The sequence below is a fragment of the Miniopterus schreibersii genome, assembly GCF_964146895.1.
Source record: "Miniopterus schreibersii genome assembly, chromosome: 19".
Taxonomy (NCBI): Eukaryota; Metazoa; Chordata; class Mammalia; order Chiroptera; family Miniopteridae; genus Miniopterus; species Miniopterus schreibersii.
Genome location: NC_138119.1, coordinates 2,307,306 through 2,326,997, shown reverse-complemented (window position 1 = coordinate 2,326,997; position 19,692 = coordinate 2,307,306). Strand labels below are relative to the sequence as shown.

The 19,692-nt window shown below is 49.0% G+C and overlaps 2 protein-coding genes across 3 annotated transcripts in view; one reads left to right on the top strand and one right to left on the bottom strand.

Moving 5' to 3' along the window:
- Positions 1–19,692, top strand: part of LOC308549519 (spindle assembly abnormal protein 6 homolog) — a 126,760-nt gene that overhangs the window by 24,081 nt on the left and 82,987 nt on the right. The window lies entirely within an intron of this gene.
- Positions 390–18,211, bottom strand: MFSD14A (major facilitator superfamily domain containing 14A). 2 transcript variants are annotated; one of them, XM_081122220.1, is made up of 12 exons: positions 17,984–18,206; positions 13,360–13,455; positions 9,907–9,969; positions 9,059–9,186; positions 8,175–8,289; positions 7,336–7,554; positions 6,975–7,088; positions 6,321–6,392; positions 4,075–4,187; positions 3,065–3,162; positions 2,216–2,379; positions 390–1,557 (listed from the first exon to the last, which is right to left on the bottom strand). In XM_081122220.1, the coding sequence occupies exons 1-12, from the start codon at positions 18,065–18,067 to the stop codon at positions 1,351–1,353; spliced, it is 1,473 nt and encodes a 490-aa protein (XP_080978346.1). In that variant the 5' UTR covers positions 18,068–18,206; the 3' UTR covers positions 390–1,350. The 2 variants fall into 2 exon arrangements, with proteins under 2 accessions (XP_080978346.1, XP_080978347.1); XM_081122221.1 differs by lacking the exon at positions 2,216–2,379 and having other exon boundaries at positions 17,984–18,211.

The window sequence follows — 19,692 nt, the reverse complement described above, 5'->3', positions numbered from 1 at the left end:
TATTAATATTTTGGGAGTAGGACATGTAAAAAGTATATAAAAACAGAAAAAGGACCGATCTGCAGCATCTCGGCTTAGAAAGTTGCTTTAACTTACGGACTGTTCTCACTTCTTGTCCTTCCTACAAAAGTATTTCATAGTGAAGGGAAAGAAATGGATTCAGAAAAGGTACAAAGCTGTGATTTGTTCCTGTAGAAATACTATGGTGACAAAGCCAAAGAGACCCTAGAGGGAATCACAGATCGAGACTTTCTTTAAAAAAAATCATTAAAATATTTAATTTTATTAACAGAATATTTACATTTCTCTTAAGACCTTATTGAACCATAAGTGAATGTTCCAAGTTTAAAAAGCATTAAGCAATAATCACACACAAGATGAAAACAGTGTAAACTATACAATACTTTATGTACAATTTTTACAAAGTAACACTTTTTTAAATAATATAACTGGACACAAAAATATACACTTTAGAGAAATTCACATCAGTAATTGTATAAAGCTCTCCTCTAGGGTCCTGAAAATTTAGGACAAACGTTAGCTCTGTAAATAAAGTGTTACTGTGACAGTCCTGAAAGGCCACTATATATACTTATCTACGTATAGGTATCACGTTGACATTTCAAGGCTACCAGCTTTACTATATATTTTAGGTTATGTGTTCAAGTGTTGAGGTTATGATTATGCAGACAGGAAAGGATAGTGGTGTAAGCAGCTGAGGACAGCTTTGAGCCAACATGTAGATTACAGGCTCAAAACACGCAACTGAATGAACTACATGGCTGAGATTTTATTTAAAACCAGTGAAGGATGTTTAAAATGAAATCACACAAAACAGGCCTGAAACGTGATTCAGATTTAGTACACTTTTCTTAAGTTTTGTTTAATGCAAACAATTCCTCTACCTTTCTTTAGTGCATCTGCATTAAGGCTTTGAATTATTTGACCCATGGTTTTGCAATAGAACCACCTGACTCAGGGCTTTACAGTTAGAAACGAACAGGTCCACAGCCACACTTCCTGATCTGTGCTGCGAGTTGGCACAAACAGCTAAAGCTCAACCCTGGAGAAATGACAGCAGAGACGCTGCTAGTATCTAAGAAGTCACATATAGAGCTTTTAATGGAAGGGTGTATATAATAAAACAAACAGCTTAGTGGCAAGAAAGTGGTGCTAATAAACAAAAGGTTTCTTTTCAAAAGAAATTGTAACATCTTTGGAAAACCGTCCAGTTCGTTCTCGAGTTCCCAGGAGTCCATGCAGATACGTTTCTTAGACACCCTCAAAGCGTGTCACAGACGGAAGTGGAATGTACATCAGTCCCACAGGTGCAACTGCGGCCACCACATGTCACACGTTCGTGTCCTGGAGTAAGGGTTCTTTGGCCTCTCCTGGTGCCTGTGTGCTGTGTGGATGGCTGTGGCCACCACAGTGCTTCCTCCAGCTGCTGGACCGCAAGCTCAGGTTGGTGTGTTCCGGGATGAACAAGGCCACCAGCAGAGCCAGCAGCACCGAACAGGCTCCAAAGAGAAAGGGGGGGCCCGGGATGATGGAATTCTGGGGAAGAAAGAAAACTATTAGCATTTTTGCATAAACATCTTTGCCCATAAGAAGAGATGATTATCTTTCAGTAATAATGGATTACTAAATTATAAGCCGCTGCTCCTCTCAGCATTAAAGCCAGTTAGAAAAAGCATCCCCTTTCCAGGAGAAAGGGGCACTATCAGAGTCTCAATATGAAATTTGGGGGACACCTGACCCAAGGAAACAGCCTGTGCAGAAATACCATCACTTGGAGCACAAAAGCTGGACACATTCTTTGCGTCTTCCCTTCAAGAAGAAAACAGCAGAGATCTCAAAACTACTGACCGCAGGGGCAGAACCAGTGAGCATTTTTTGAGTGACTTCAAGTGTGGGGAACAGAAAGTGCTGTGGCCATGAGAAGACGCAAACAGGCCTTTGTTTTAGCCAGAACTCACACTGCCAGTCCTACCCGTGGGATTACCCACAAACCACCACTTTATTAACTTAAAACCAGTCTGAGCTGGTGACAAGATGAGTGAAGAATTCTGCTAAAGCAAGGAAACTGATGAGCAGTCTATGTTGGCTAAAGTATGCACAGCCAATCAGGCTTTGGTTTTTAAGTGTTTTAGTCAATCTCAAATAGTGAGAATGTCACACAGCCTTTATGAGCAGCTGAATGAACTATCTTTACCTGTTCAAAGTGGTGCTGTGGGCTGGTGTTTGTACCCAAGTCCGCTCCTGTCATCGGCAGCTCTTTCAGTTCCACGTGGAATATATAGAAAATGAACCCGTACAGAGCTGGTCCGAGACCGTTGCACAGCCCTCGAATTCCTGTTATCATTCCCTGGACGACACCTAGATGGTTGGAACAGTGGATCGCTTAGTGCACCACAGATTCCCGGCTGCTCTAGACTAGCACCAATGACCAAAACCCAGAGCTTTCCCCAGAGGCTGCGGTTGACTGATGGCACAGCAAGTGCAGGGACCAGCTGTGCAGAGGGGAGCTCGGGGTGGGGGTGGCGCAGGACCAAGTGGGCAGCAGCTCTAGTCCTCTGTGACAGCTCCCAGGCTAAGAACCAGGCATGAGTTCACCAGCACGACTGTCACTGTGTCCCGGGCAGCTGTGTTCCCATTTAATCAGAGGGGACATACATTCCTACCTATCTGTCCCTGAGCTGTTCTCGTTTAAACTGCGACTTGCTTTCCTTCCTCATTTACCAACCAAGTGGCCACTGCCGCTTGTAAGACCCCTGTTCCATGACTACTGGCCTTTGCAAAGAATTACTAGCCTTCAGGAATTAAATGTTCCCACCACAAAGCTGAGACAACAGAAATGTCTGCCCTGTGTGCTTATTAGATCACTGAACCCGTGAGACTTGCACAGGGTTGTGAGGGTCCCCGGTGTCTAGTGCATCAGAGCAAACAAAACTGACCGTCGGATATAAGGGGGTCACAGTGAGAGACAAGGCTCTGTCTCCACCCCAGCAGAGGACACAGGGTTGGAACATTCTGTGCTCACAGCTCTCTCCCAGCAGCTCACCTTGTTGATCGGCGTCAGCAGTTCGGGACACAAGCGCACTGACGGCGGGAAAGGTGATGCTGGACATGGCGGCCACGGCCCCCGCGGCCCACATCATCCTGCGGGCAGAGCGGCAAAGCTGACACCCTGCTCCCCACCTGCCCGGCACCACATGAGCTCTGTGTGCTGGGAAACCTGTCACTAGGTCCCGGAAAGATTCTCCCTCCCTCGGACGTGGGGGGAAAAACAAACACGAAATGCTTCCAAACTCGTGAAGTCAGTACTTCCCGCAGGCTCCCACTAACTTCTGATTCAGCGGAGGTGTCACGGATTTGATCAAAACTTTGGATGCTCCTGGTTTGATGTTTAAAATGTTTTAGATAAACTGAACAGCTCCTAAAAGCTAGACTAGACAGCACACCAAGTCCAAAGAGGTGTTGCGTTTGTGGAACATTGGTGCAAACTGGAGTTCAGTCCTGACACCTGAGGACAGGTGGACGTGGGCATCCCCCTCCTCTTCCCCTCCCCTCCCCAGGGAGCCAGCCTGGCAACCAGGGCAGACGTATCTCTGCAGGAAGCTGGTCCAGAACTGCTGGATGTTCCTCCCAGACTCCTGGTTTGCCATCGGTGTTATCACTGGGGCTACTTGACTTCTAACCAGAGAAATGGAAAAGGTAACACTAACTTTCAGGGCCCTGCTGCTATGGGATTATGTGCTTTTTTCCTAATGACACAAACTCACTGAGGCATTAAATGCTCATTAGATTCAAAGGCTCAGTAATCTCAAAAACCTGTGATTCAGCTATAAAATGTCACCTTTCTGTCCTCACATCCTAGGATATTAACACACAGGAAGAGATGTGTATTATACACAGTTTGAGAGAGAAAAAGCACTGGAGGAGACTGAAGTCTAAGCTCCAGTTGAGAAGCAAATAAAAAACTACAAAAACTCAAATATATCTCAAAGTGAAAAGAAATACAAAAGAGGCAAACACCAACATTTTTAAGAAAATTAAGATAATTACACCTACCAAGGTTCTGAACCGAAGCCATACCACGCCAGCTGCAGTATTTGAAATCCCAGGCCCAATAAGATGGTGTTCTTATTTCCAATTGATCTCATAAGTAAACTCAAGACTATGGTCTGGGAAAAGAAAGACCAAAATGGTTTGTCAGAATACAGTAACTTTAAAAAGGAAACATTTTTGGTGACTTTCAACCTATATCAAGAGGATTAGCACATGTTCCTACATTTGCCTTTCCAGCAACAGTTGCCCTGAAGGTATCTGACCATCCCCCCAGGTCACAGCAGCAGAGACGCGGGCCCTCTGCTGGCAGATCCAGAGCCAGGGAAACTTGGGAAACTGAAATAGAAAGGTGAGCTTCATTCTGTACATTGCTATTGAGCACCCCTCAAATGAGAGGTTAAAGTAGGGGGTCAAAGGGTTCTAACCAATGACTCGGGGATCCCTATCATGTACTAACTATGAAAAGTTACAGGTCCAAGTTACTCTGAAATGCTTATTCCCGAGTAAGAAAAACCTGAACTGCAGTCACTGGTGTAGCATTCGCCTCAGGTCATCCACTGCTGACACCGTGGTGCTGTGCGCTCAGCCAGCCAGCTGACAAGCAGGTTTGGGAGGACGGTACAGTGACCACAGACGGAGCCTCTGGGCGAAGAGCCTGCGTCAGGACCCTGGCTGGTGGTGTGGCCCTGGCAGGTCACTCCACCCTGACACTGTCTCTTGCAGTGTCCCTTCCAAATGGCAGTCACGGCACCCACTTCCAACTGTCCTGCCCACATCATGTGCTCGGCACCGTGCCTGGCACAGAGCAAGCATTTAATAGACACTATTGTGAGTTGATGGGTTTTCCTGTTTCTCATTTTCCTTCAAAGTGAACAAATTCTGCAGTGATTTGGAAAATATTTTTGCTATTCTAATTAAGGTATTACATGTACCGCACAAGAGAGCTTAGTAAGTCCATCAAAGAAGAAATGGAGACAATCAGGAAATCACTACTTGATGACTGGCTGACATCTGAAACTCACAATCACCAAGTGTAAAATTCCTTGAAATGAGACAGTTATTTACAAATGAGTTTAATCAGATTTAATCACAAGTTAGTAGGAAGCAAAGGATTCCTGAACGATTAGGATTCAGCATTCTCTCCTCTGAGACTCTCCCTTCAATCAGGGGAGCACAAGACTGAGCTCCAGAGGACTGAGTCTCCAACTAGAGCCACAGGGGAGCCACGCAGAGGAGGCAGCGCGGAACCTCCTGCTCACAGGCACGCTGCTCGGGATGCTGGTTCTCTCCTCGAGGACAGGGACTTCTCTCTCATCTTTGTATCCCCAGCACCCAGCATGAGTTCTTAAGTGTTTATGAAAAGCACGTGTGATTTTAAATGTCATAATGTTCTCAACGATAATGGGACATACCACTTAGTGTATATGGTGTGCAAAGAAAAAAGATGTAGTGTCCTGCCATCTAGTGTAACTCATTTTGAAGACAGATTAAATGATTTATGATGTAACCAAGATAACAGCTAATAGTTAACTGACGCCAGCACTGGCCAGTCAGGCAAATATCTGCCAAGGACCTACTATGACCAACTGTACTCTGGGCCCGAGGGCAGCGACCTGTGTGGGTCAATGAACAGGGAAAAGTGCTGGCCAGCCAAAGGTTACCTCCTGGTGGAGAGAAGACGGACACAAGCACACTTCACGAGACAGTCCCAGGCTGTGCTGCCATGAAGAAAAGCAAGCAGGGTAGTGACGGGTGCTGCCTGACCCCAGATGGGCAGGGACAGCCTTTCTGAGGCAGCACCTCAGGGGACAGCCAGAGGAGGAGGAAGGTGGGAGGAGAGGGGCAGCGTGGAGGGCATGGCCTAGTGCACGCCACACGGAGACAGAAGTGAGGCCATGTCAGGTCTAGATTTTATTCTGGTTGCAGGGACTTAGTAAGTTCATTGCCATATGGTAAATATTTGCTGAATGAATGAGTCAACAAAAAATATAAAATTCCTCATTTTATATAGGTATATACCCTGGTGTAAATCAATAATCTGACTTATACATCGTATGTTGATATGTCAGTCCCCAAAATCTGATCAATGTTAGCTACCGGACAAGATTTAAGTTTCTGAACCTGTAACCCACAGAGCCTGACAGGGTGACTCTACCGAGACCCCATCCCCCGAGCATCACTGGAGGCCCATCTGGCTGGCCAGCCAGGCTCCACCCTCTATGACATCACTCTGTCCAAGAGAAACTCACCTGGGCAATAATGGAGAGAATGCCGAGAACTGCTATAAAGGCGGCCACACTTTCTGGTGAAAACTTCATTATCTAGAAGTTTCCAGGAAAAGTTACATTAGTAAATAAAGTACAGTAAACACCACACTAATGCAGCTCTTGTCCATTAACATTAGATGGGCCAGAATAAAACCAAACTACTCATTTATAACCAAAGGATTCTTCTGAAAGGATCCGCTTTCACTGAGAACCAGGATTTATAACGTGTTAATGTGCTAAACATAATACCTACTTAATTCAGGTTAAATAATCTAAATCCCTTTGTTTCCATTTATGAACCTGGAGACAGCTGTCCAGCACTCAGAATCCATTTCACAAGTAGAGTTTTTCTCTGCCAGTGAGATTGGTGCAGGAGGGAAACTACCGCTCCCTGGGCAGCCGTGTTGCTAACACATGCACCAGATCAGAGACCGTCTCCAAGTGGCCTGAAGCTCTAGCCCATCACCCGCAGGAGCAAGAAAGCAACAGACTCTAACCACCCTGACCGTGTGGCACGGAAGCAATGCCAGTGGGCGGGTGTGCACAGGGGACTTGTTGCTAAAGGCCTCCGCCAGTGCAGCTCCCTTGGATGAATGCTGCTGAACAGTGAGGGAGCCGCCCGGGGACAGGGCTCACCTGTCTGAGGTACAGGAAGAAGCTGGAGTACTGGCCCGCCTCCGGGAGGTAGGAGAGGAACACCGTGATGCAGATGAGCAGCACGATGGAGTCCTGGCCCACCTTCTTCAAGGACTAGAGCGAGAGAGACACGGGTGAGCCTTTGTACCCAAGTGCTGAACCGCCGCTGAGACCGTGCGGAGGTATCTGGGCAGCGCCCAGACAGACACCCAGATGTCTTTTTCGTTAGTTTACTTCACCACCCCCCCCAAAGTAGCCTCACAAGGAGCTCAGATTATTTTCCCCAAAGAGAGTCACACGGCATCTCTGCTGCCAACTCGCATTCACTTTCTGCCAAAGAGAAGGGAGAGGGCGAACTTGCCGCGAAGGGGTCAGCCTGCTCCCAGGAGATGGGCGCCCCCCAGGACGCCGGCCGCATCTTCTCAGGCAGAGACTCGGGCACAGCCACAAGGATGAAGCAAATGTCCAGCAGCGCGATCGCTGTCGCCAGGACCACCACCAGGCTGTCCCCGTACACGCGTCCAAGGTACGCTCCGATGGCTGGGCTGATCACCAAGCTCGCGGCAAATGTTGCCGACACCTGGAGCAAGGCAAGGTCAAAGGTGAGACGTGTCAGGACACTGTGACCAGACTAACTGGTGTCAGCCCCTGCTGCCCCCCCCACCTGCCCAGTGCCTCACATACTCTCCTGCAGGAAGGAAAAGGATCAGAGTCTTAGCTAAAAACTCTATCACCTGTGGCCTAATCTAGCTGGCACGTGGTTCCTGCATTTTCAGAGTTGTGAACACACACAACGCAAAGGCTAAAGAACGTGAGGGATGACACAGGGCCACCCAGTCACAGACAGGTCTGCTGGTCTCGGAGCTGGGTGTTAGCCTGCTGATTTTAGACCAGCCACTGAATATCAGTAATTGACTCATGACATATTTAAGTAACTCCTTAGTTGTAGTATAACGTTCAAAAGAACTTCAACAATGTAAAAATATTCTACTGTCATTTCAAATCTGACGTGTGACTACTATCGAAACTTACAAGGCCCTGTACTGAAAAAAATGTTTAACATAGTCTAAAGGGATGATTTTATTATGAAATGTGATTTATGTGGAAATACCCTTGTCACGCAAAGACGTGCACTCCCTGTCCTAGAAACAAGCCAGGGGCTTCCCAGCAGACATGCAGGTAGAAGACACGCACACACACCTGCCCGTAGGCCATGCTTCTTTCATGTTCTTGGGTTATGTCCGCCACGTATGCGAACACCACGGAGAAAGTCACTGCAAAAACCCCAGAAACAGAGATGACAGCAAAGTACCACCTGGATTGAAAGACAAGGACAGGAGATGATGAGAACAGTTCCTATGGCCTCCCCTGCCTGTGTTCCCACAGTGACTGAGACGAAGGACGGCTCACTGCCGTCAACAGCTCACGGGGCAGTTTGATTCCTCTATAGATACTACGAAAACATCAACTCAGCTGCTGGGCAGGAAACTTAAAATCAGTGTCTTCAGGTCAATCTTTTACCAAACTTGAATTTTTAAATGGCTTTGTTAATTCTACTTAAAACAGCAACAGAGCCTATTACAATTCAACCTTCACTACCGCCCACAGCACTAACACAAAACAGTAAATAAACCTGTGTTTACCGAGCCTCTATATAGAAACTAGATGCTCCTCCACGTTCTCTTTAGCTCCTTAAATGTTGGCCACACAAGTAACTCAGTCTTCACATAGCAACAACCATGGCAGCACTCACATTACAACTGAGAAGCGTTACCATAAAGCGTGAACCAGGTATTTTAAAAAACTATGATTCCAAACAAGAAGTTTCTGTGTCATGCTGCTGTTTAGTTTTTAAAATCACGTGTGAGCATCTGAACTTTTGAAGTATCACTGCCTTCGCAGCTTCGAGTCCTGAGACCTTATGACCTACGTGCTACTCCACTTACCTGTGTCAAAGACTAAATTAAAAGAATGCAATTAAAACCTACCTAAATAGGGTAACCCAAAAGTGAAATAAATAGGGGACATTCGGAAATAATGAGCAGAAAGTGCTCTTTAATCCTACAGCCTGACAACGCACATACCATGGGCTGATCTTCATCAGCGGGATGGGGGCGCACGTGAAAAACACTGTTAGCAGCAAGAAGGACTTCCGGCCCCAGACGTCAGAGAGAGCACCAATAAGGGGGGCACTGAGGAACGACAGCAAACCCTGACAGAAGGCAGATGAAAGCAAGTGTACATGACGCATACGATGAGCCAAAAGTGAATCATTTTACTATGAGGAGAATTTTAAACAAGTTTAATTCTGAAATAAGTATATCAACCATCGTAGATGGACAACTTATTTCTTATCTGTAATTTTAGGGTTTCCCAGGACTCTAGAATTACCGCAGGGTCTGGTTGTGTATTAAATATGAAACGCCTCAGTGATTTCTCAACGCCAGTAATGCCACATCAGGGTTCCAGAAAGAATACTGTATTAATTACATGTTTTTATTCTCATAAGCTATTTACCTGTTTACAAAATTTGTTGGTTAAATGAAATCTAGAATAAAGAACATGCAGCCTGGTAAAGTTTAATATTTCTACATTTCTAAAATAGTTCTTTTCTCTTCCATTTATATTCCTACTGGTAGTTTACAAAAGCACTCAGATCTCTGCAATAAAAATGCCAACATATGGGGAATCTGGTATGATGGGATTTATCAGTGTACACAGTTGGCTACATTTGAGTCAAGTTAGATTTAAAACCCAGTTAGTTTAAACACTTAAGTAATCCCCCAACATATACTCCAACTGTGACAATTAACACTTAGTGGGTCACTCAATTAACCAACTTAACATACTGGCAGGACCACAGACAGTGCCAGTACATTAACTGCATGTGTGTGCACACAGGTGTACGAATGCGAATGTACGACTCATGTACCTTTACTCCTTGAATGAGGCCGTTCATCAGGAATGTGTGTTTCGGGAAGGTCTCATGTAACACCTGAAGAGTAAAAAATCACGGAAAATCTCATGCTGCATTTTAGTCTCAGTACCACCTCTATATTTACATTTTAAAACATCCCCTCGTAACACAACCTCATTTTATTTCACATAAACGTTCAGCTCTGTCTGACACCACCAAACACGTATGGGCACTCACTGAGCCCGAGGCACCAATGTGGGCACTGGACACACATCGTGTTCTTTAATCCCTCACAAGGGCCCTGTGAGGTAACACGGGGTCAAACGTCCTGTGCAGGCTACACAGGAAGTGTCAAAGCTGACACTGAGCACAGGAAGTCAGGTTGCGAGCCCAGGCTGTGTCATCACCTCGCCGGTCTGCCTCCCACACAGAACCGGCTGCTGTCACTCCCTTACGGACGGGTACAGATGATCAGATATCTAAGACAGAAGACTGGGGGAGTAACGGAGTAACGGGGAAATTTTAATTGCCAAGAAGTGGATCTAGAAAGATTCATAAATAAGAGAAAAGATCCCAACCTGTGAAAATGTCTAGTGAGTTACTCTGGCCTCTCAGGCCAGCTGTCAGACCCCCGGGCACGGTTTGCTCCCTAGGTAGCGGGGAACCACCGGGAAGCCATGGCCCAAAGAGCAGCTGGAGGAACGGTAACCGGGAACTACGAAGCGGCAGCTACGTTTCCCTGCCTGTGCCAGAGGCTGTCCCTGCTCTCTACTTCACTGTAACCACTCTGCAGTAGGTAAGGTCACCACTTTACAGACGGACAACTGAGCTCCTGCTGGACCAAGGCTCCTCCCTGTGCCACACTGTCCCTCAGTAAGACAGCAGAGGAGGCCAGAAGGGTGGGGACTCTCCTTGGGCAGAAAACTGCTGAGTGTGCTTCCTGACATCTTGCCAGAAAAACTTTCACAAGAGATCGAATGCCCCTTCCCTTTCCAGTTCCTCTACTGCTGCCATTAACTTGAAATTCCACAATTAACTCACATGTAAAAATAAAGAAAACTAGAAATGAAACGTTATAAGAACTTAAAAAAATTGAGAGTGGAGTAAATAGTCCACAAATACTAAGTGCCTGAGGGCTGCCTGCAGCAAGTAGCTGGGACCAGCAAACACTGGTCTGGGGTCTCCAGAACTGCAGGTCGGTCACAGGGAAGCGACTTCTCAGCATTACGGAGCCTTAGACCTGCTCTCAGTAGTTCTCCTTATGGAGTGTGTTATTTAATCCAGTCACTAATCGCTGACTCAACACCTATGGTCATAACCTCTCAAAGTATTACACTTCAGCTCTTCAAAACGTTTTCCAGTATAAAGTCCTTCTGTCGCTAACATAAACCTCATGTTGGGAGGCCGTCATCCTCCCAGGGCAGGCCCTGCACTCAGACGCTGCCTCTGGTCTGCATGCCACGAGGGCCAGCTTTCTACAAGCTCTATGGGCTTTAAGACAAAGATAACAGCAACCACATGAAGTAGAAATTGAGTGATTAACTTCACATTTATTCTAAAAACTAAGGCTATCATAAATTCCAAACCAAACATTATAATTAATATGTCTTAAGACTGGCTGTCCATTAAATGAATTAAGAACTATCTTTGCAACTTAAAACACTGAAACTTAAACTCTGCTGTGACTCTAGCGCACAGTGTCTAGAATCAGCTTCAGAAAACAGATCCGAGTGCCAGGACTCAGTGCCTTCCTCCCCGAAACCCACCTCTTCGAGGGCCGCTGGCAGCTTGGCCAACACTGAATCTACCAGGCCAGCAGCTGGGCCCAGACCCATGGCCTGCAACACGGAACCGCTCCACTGGCACCCCATGCCTGAGCCCTGGCACAGGAAGGCTGGGTCCAAACGCCAACCACAACCATAGTTCACTATCTCAGTAGGCAGCAAACGCTTAACTCTTGAGCCTTCGTTTTCTCATATCAGGCGTCTAAATACCCCACTGCTCGAAGGTGGTGCTGAGGATTAAACATGATAATGCATTAAAGTGCTCAGGGCTGTGCCGGGGCTGTGATAATGTAAACACGTGGACTGGTTGCTATTACAGAGCTCAGGGATTTCAAACCACAGACAGTTTCCACCTTGCGCTGGGAGATTACAAACGTGTGCCCTGGAGCTAGTGTAAAAGTGTGCAACCAGCTGGGGCAGCACCCGGGCCCTTGACCTCAGCTCATTACAACACAGTGAAGCTGCCAGTGTCACAGTGAACTCCTCTCAGCCAACGAAGCTCCAAAGCAGTGAACTTGGACTATTGGGGAGGAAAGGTGTAAATTCACGTTGAAAAGATTCCCATCAGAATCATTCAACAAGAAAGATCAATTTTGAAAGCCCACTTTCAAGTATTTTGAAAACCCATTTATGTAAAACTGGTACCCACTCCAGGTAAATGAGCCGTGGAAAGAATCACAACCCAGACACACATCGACTCTCTTACAGACCATGTCAGACAAGGTTCCAGTTCAGGGAGTGAGTCTAACCTGCAATGAATGCATGGTTCACTACAGAAAGAATTTATTTATTTGAGATTCTCTTTTCTTCCCAATCCTGCTGTAGCAGCACTCATCCACATGCCCTGTATATTCAACATAACTTAGAGATCCACATTTTGTGTAGATACAGTACTGACTGCGTGGTCATATAATAAACATGCCAAGAAATAGGGAACATAATTTTCTTAGACAACTTCAATCTACTTATGCGATCATCCAATTTATTTATTAACCTTTTTGAAGAAACTTTTTCTGTGTAACAATGGACAAGCTCAGGAAAACATAAGGAAGTATACTTCCTTGGAAGTCTGTTCTCCTGGGATTTGGTAAACTGTACGGTTCCCCTAATTACACATCTTGGATAAGACTTCCGGTGACACCCCTCGTCTACACTAACTCCTTCCTCCTTCCAGTTCCCTCGTCTACACCGGCAGAACACTAGCTAGCATGTTACTTGCTCAGTCTGGCAAGGAGGTGTTTTCTAAGGTTCCAAGCTGGGAATGTTTGGGTAAAATCAGCTCAGGCCTGTGAAAAGAATCACCTTTCTACATGATTACCTCTAGATCCTGAGCTTAAACTAAAAGAAATTTGTACGTGGAAAATGCATCTACATGAATGAATCTCCAAACAGTCCTGCAGAATGACGCCTAAGCCCCTCGGTGTCAGAACCCTTTCCACCCTTGCCAAGCCCAGTGGTGGAGCCCCTGCTTAAACATGCTCCCCCCCAAAATCACTCTGCCAAGCCCCCAAACGGCAAGGGAGATGGAGGGGCTGAACGAGACAACTGCAGCAGTCAGCTCCAGTACTGGACGGTGACAGCAGGAGAGGGAGAATAAACCAGGGGAATGGAAACGGGCTGCCTCACTCCCCACCCAGGAACTTCAGAGAAAGAGATTTAAAGTAAGTGATAAAAGATTACTTACCACCAGCGTGGGTGCCGTCAATAATCCCCAAGCAAAAAATTCCAAAAAGATGACGATAACCGCGTGATACACACTAGGAGAGCCTATTCCTTGAGGCTAGAAAAACAGATTTTGAACAAGTTAATGGTGCATAACATCCGAAGTACCAGGAGTAAGAACCTGGGGCTCTGCCTCTCTGGGCATATTTCATTTTGCTCAGTTTTTATTTTCAACCAAGCAGCTCACACCTTGCCCTCTATCTCCTCGTTAAAATCATTTTACCAACTTGCATGGGAAAATCTGTGCATTCTTTACTTTGTCAGAGCCACCGCAGTCCCACAGCTGTGTCATAAAACAACAAAGGGCATATAAAAAAGCAGAGTTAAGAGAACTTGTAAGGGAAATTCTATTTTTGATAAGATATAAATGTAACTCTGGAGCTTAGCCTCCACCAGGAAGGCTCACACACAACCTGGTCATACATGAAAATAATCTAACCATCAACAAAACACCAAGAAAACCTACAGAAGGGGAGAACGTATTTGCCAGTGACGTATCTGGTAAGGGTTAACACCCAAAACATACGAAACTCATACAACTTTACACAAAAGGACAAACAATTCGATTAAAAAATGGGCAGACCTGAACAGACACTTCTCCAAGCAGGACACAGGAAAAGATCTGAGGGATGCAAATTAAAACCACAGAGAGATCACCTCACACCTGTCAGAATAACTGTCACGGATAAGTCAACAAACAAGTGCTGGGGAGGGTGTGGAGAAAAGGGAACTGCTGGTGGGAATGCAGACTGGGGCAGCCTCTGTGCAAAACAGAGTGCAGGTTCCTCAAAAAACTAAAACTACAACTACCATATGACCCAACAATTCCACTTCTAGGTGTTTATCCAAAGAAACCCAAAATGCTAATTTGCAAAGATATTATGTACCCCTCACCCCTGTGTTCACTGCAGCCTTATTTACAAAAGCCAAGATGCCAAAGCAACCTAAGTGTCCACTGACAGGCGAATGGATAAGGAAGGTGTGGCACATATGTACACACAATGGAATATTACGCTGCCGTAAAAAGGGAATCTTACCAGCTGTGACAACATGGAGGGACCTAGAGGGTGTTATGCTGAGTGAACTAAGTCAGACAAAGAAAGACAAATACCATATGATTTAGCTTATATGTGGAATCTAAAAAACAAAATAAATGAACAAAACAGAAACAAACTCATAGATACAGAGAACAGACAGATGGTTGCCAGATGGGAGGGGTGCTAGGGGGTTGGGTAAAAAAGATGAGGGGATTGAGAAGTACAAATTGCCAGTTATAAAAATAGTCATGGGGATGTAAAGTACAGCACAGGGAATATAGTCAATAATATACTAATGATGTACAGTGCCAGATGGGTGCTAGACTTACTGGGGTGAGCACTTTGTAAGGTACATGACTGTCTAATCCCTGCTGTACATCTGAAACTAATACAATATCGTATGTCACCTGTAATTGAAAGATACATTTAAAATATTTTTAAGCAGTTAATCTCCCCCCCAAAACTGAAAGTATTCTAAAATGTCAGAATGCACTTTTTAATTCATCTGTCCTTAATGGTCCACACTGAATAAGAGATATATCAAAATGTTACATACGTTAAGATTTTAACTAAAAACACTTATTTCTACATATTGGATACTGCAGAAAGCAAATTTATGATAATGCGATAATATCGCAATACTTTCATCAGTGAAATGATGCACAGATGATGAAATATTTGCTGAATTTAACCTGTGGAATTTTTCTATACTGAATTATGGTGTTTTCGAACTGAACAACTGTTCTTAACCTTCCAGGAAGTATGGACCCTTCTGGGAACCTCCCTAGAGAAATGTAAGTCAAGGAAAATTGTGCAAACAAGTTCAAGGTGAGCAGACCCAAGAAAGAACTCCTGATATACAGGGTGGGCAAAAATAGGTTTACAGTTGTAATTACGTGAAAGTTTATTCTTTTATTATTATTTATTTTTGTATTATTTTCCATGAACAACTGTAAACCCCCTTTGCGCCACCCTATAGAATCACACATCTTCATGCCCTTTACCTTAACTATGTACAACTCAAAACAGGCGACCTAGTGGTAGCTCTACCCTGGCTGCAAAGCCAAATGAAATACAGGAACTTATGATTAACCTGGTTCATTTTGAAGGGCTCACTTTCAATTGTTAAACACTGTTATAACTTTCTGACAAATCATCAACAGCTCATTACAAGTCCTGTTGATGAATGTTAAAATTGGCTGATCAGGCTTACCAAAATGACATCAGCAGAGAACAAAGCAAAATAACTTTATTAACACTGCTGAACACTAGCAAAAAAACTGAAGGGGTGAGAGTAGTACCGTGATCCACTGTTGAGAGCCTGTCCTGCACAACCACATCCTCAGACACTTAGCTTTGAATGAATCCACCCACTGGTGCAACTCACACACACACAGGAAGAACTAAACAGTATCAAATGGCAATTTTACTCCCTTTCTTAAAAAATGTTTGTAATAGTGGTAGTCTGACCAATTCCAAGTAGAGGCCAACAAGCAAATGCCATTTTAAAGTCGTATCTATGATATTATAAAAGTTTCACTTATTTTTATAATTTATTTATTTTTAAAATTGATTTTTAGAGAGAGAGATGAAGGGAGAGGGAAAGAGAAACATCGATGTGAGAGCAAAACATCAATGGGCCACCTCCTGCAGGCCCCCACCTGGGATTGAGCCTGAAATGTGGGCGCGCACCCTGAGCAGGAATTGAACCAGCAACCTTTGGGTGCACAGGACATAGCCCAACAGACTGAGCCACACGGGCCAGGACAAAAGTTTTACTTTTAATGTTGTTTTTTTTTTTTTTCTTTCATTTAAAACTCCAGTGGATTAAAATACAAACTCTGCAAAAAATTACCCTGACACTTACAGAAATATCTCCTGATAGAAATATCTCCTGATCATATATAGGAATAAATAAAATTATAGCAAAATAATGTAGGACTGTGTTGGCACACATATTTTTTTATCTAAAACTTTAAATGTGTTTTTACCACTTTAAATTCACATACTAGACCCTGCAGGATTCACAGCCTACACAGAGCCTCTATTCTACAGGGCTCTCCAGCGCTCTGTGAGGGGAAAGTGCAACCTAACTGCATCAAGAGGGTAAGTGGTAATATCCTCAGGTCCACAGCCCTCCAAAAGCTTTATTCTGTGCCCTTAAAAATGTCGTGAGTTGTGTCCAAAAGCAAGCTATGAATTCACTACAACTTTGATAAATAGCAAGATAAAAAAAGATAAAGAATCTCAAATCTCGAAGGATGAGCAATGAAAGCATCTGTTGAGTGAGTCAAATCTAGAAAGAGAGGAAACAAAACTGACTTTACCAGGAAAGGAAGGTGCCTTCCTTGATCAGCTTCATCAGGCCATCTACAAAGCACACGGACCTTACCTATCGCTTGCTTTTATAAAATACAACCCTGTGCTGCTTCTATGTGTAGGTTTTTAAGACTTTAACACATCAAGTCCCCATGGTGGACAAAGGCGTCCAGTATTCTTTCAAGCGATGTCTCTTTCCACCAGGCACTTTTTACCAACTTGCTCAAAGGAGCCAGGGCCATCGACACCTGATTCAGCCAGAGCGATGCTTTCATTCAAGTACAACAGGATCTGAGGGCTTGAACTGCAGTTTCTTTTTTCACCAAATGTCAAATCTATGACACCTAAGAAACTTGACAGCTAACTAAAATTATACTCTGAAATTGTCACGTACGTCCCAAGCTTTCTAAATGTTAGCATACTGACTGGCCGTATTCTGAAATGTCAAAAAACATATATATATTTATTTCAAATGAATTCGGCGAGCCCTCCGCGGCGCCCGCGGCGGGGGCAGGGAGCCGGGCCACTCGCAGGAGGGGCGCGGGCTCGGCCGGCCCGTCGGCCGCAGCGGGCAGCGGGGGGCTGCGGCCGGGGCGTCCGGGCGACGCATCTCCAGCGAGGCCCCCCGACCCCGCCGGCTGACCGCGGCGCACCGCGTCGAGTTCACTGTGCCGGCAACTGTTTCTAAAAAGCAAAACTTTCCCCTGCCCGCGGCCTGGGCGGCACGGTCCCACTTAGCAGCTGGTTCCTAAGGCGCCAGGGGTCTGGGAACGACGCGGCCACTGCTCCGCCCGCCCAGGCCCGTGCCCGCCGCGGCGCCCGCTCGGGGGGAGCCCACAGCCCCCCTCGGCCCGCGGCTCCCCGGCCCGGCAGCCGGGGGCGGGCGCCGCGGGGAGGGGGCGCGGGGGCCGCGGGGCGCAGCATATGGCCGGGCGGGCGCCGCTCCCGGGCCCTCGGCGGCGCGGCCCCGGCCCCCCGGCCCCCCACCCCGCAGCCCCCCGCGGAGGCGCACGTGGGCCCGGGCGCAGGCCCCGGGGGGCCCGGCGGGGAGGGCGGCGGGTGGGGACAAGGCGGCGGCTCCTCCCCGAGCGCGGGCCCCGGAGGCCGCGGGCCGGGCCGGGCGGGGAGCGCGCGGGGGGCGAGGGGCCGGGGGTCGGGGCCCGAGACGGCGGCCGCGGCCGGGCGGGCGGGCGGGGCGGGGGCGGCTGGGCCCCGGGGCGGGCCGCTCACCGTGCCTCCGTCCTTAATGATGATCTTCTTGGCCAGCATGATACTGCGGTTCGCGGCCCGTTTCTTCTTCTTGCCCTGGGTCATTTTACCATCCTCGAGTCCGGGCGCCGCTGCTGCCACTCCCGGGGCGCCCGCCCCCGCGGCGAGTCCGTCCCGCCGCTACTGCCGGGCCGCGCCGCTCGGGGTGCCCGCCGCCATCTTCAGGGCCCGGCCTGCCTCGGGCGGCGCGTCACGTCGCGCGATCGGCGACGAGCGCCCGGCCCCGCCCCGCCCGCGACGCCGCCCGGACGCGCGCTCCCCACGTGACGCCGGCGCCCCGCCCCCCGAGCCGCGGCGCTGAGCGGGCGGGGCGGGGGCCTGGGGGGCGGGGCGGGGGCCTGGGGGCGGGGCAGAGGGGACCGCCCCGCGCCCTGCGCCCCGCCCCCGCCTCTAGGCCCCGGGCAGCCCGCGCGGCGGGGAGCGGCGGCGCTCGTCCCGGCTCGTCCTGGGCGCGGCCGCAGGAGCGGCGGCCACGCTGCGGACCGCTCGGCTGGGGGCGGGGGGCGGAGGCGAGGTTCCGTCCGAGCGGGTCTGCGGGCCGCTGCCTCGGGGCGCTGGGGGGCGGGACTGCCGCCTGCGACCGGCCGGCCGGGCCCCGCCCTGATGCCGGGCCCCGGCGCGGCGGCTTCGGGGCGCCCTCTGGCGGCGCTCAGGACCCCCCGCGAGGGGCTGCGCGGGCGCTTCGCGCTCCGATGGGAGCAGCAGGGGCGGGTCCCGGGGGCGGCCGCTCCCGCCGCCTCCGCTCGCCGGGCCGAGGAGCCCGCGCCCCAGCTCGGCCGCTCAGAGCCCGGAGGCGCCGGGGCCCGGGGCCGAGGCCGCCTGCCCGCCGAGGGTGTCGCCCGCCGCCCCGCCGCCCCGCCGCCCCGGCCCTGCGCTGGGGCCCCCGCTTCCCACCCAGAGGCGCCCGCAGCTCCCGCGGGAAGCCTGCGCCCGGGGCGCCACCCAGCGCGGGCGGCAGGGGGCGCGCTCTGCGCGGCGGGGCGACGCCTGCAAGTTTGAAAGTGTTTCAAAGTAGACTCGGAAAATAAATGCGGTTGAGTTTTCTGGTCTGTTTCGGTAACTGAGTAGAAACAGGAACCCACCAAATTTCCACGGAAGGAAAAAGGCATTTTAGCCCGACAGATACCCCGGGTAGGTAAGCGCATGAGTTGGAAACAGTTCTCCGGCGGACACGTCTGGGCGGGGCGGCTGCACACCCGGGCGCCCAGGCCCCGGCTGACCCTGCGCCCGGCCGGGCTTCCTCGGCGCCCCGGGCTTGCCCTGACGGATGGCTGCCGGTCCTCCAGGACACGGGGACGGCGGGACCCGGTCGGCGGGGCGCGGTGCTGGGAAGGCCCCTGGAAGCACGGGGATGCCGCTGTGGGCGGCGACGTCACAAGAGGAGCCTCGGGTGCGCGGGAGGCTCCGCGGGAGGCGCTGCCTGGAGGCGTCGCGATGGAGACGGAGCCGGTCCGGTCCCCACGCTCCCGGGCTCGCGGCCCTGCCCTCGGGTGAGGTTCACGGTCCCAGGAAGGCGGCCTGCCGGGTCTTGGGGTGCGGTCAGCAGGAGCAGCAGGGCTAACAAGCAAAGGGGAGCCCCTGGGAGGGTGCCCGAGTCCCCGAGACGCCCGAGGAGGCCGAGAGCCGGGCGGGGCCGGAAGGGCCGCGGCTGGGAGGGGCCGCCCCTAAAG

Excerpts from the sequence above, each read along its gene's own strand:
- MFSD14A (XM_081122220.1), bottom strand. The coding sequence starts at position 18,067 with ATGACCCAGGGCAAGAAGAAGAAACGGGCCGCGAACCGCAGTATCATG. Across the intron at positions 7,555-8,174 it reads GAAGCATGGCCTACGGGCAG|GTGTCGGCAACATTTGCCGC; the intron begins GTGTGTGTGCGT and ends GCCTTGCTCCAG. Across the intron at positions 2,380-3,064 it reads TGCTGACGCCGATCAACAAG|GTGTCGTCCAGGGAATGATA; the intron begins GTGAGCTGCTGG and ends CCAACCATCTAG.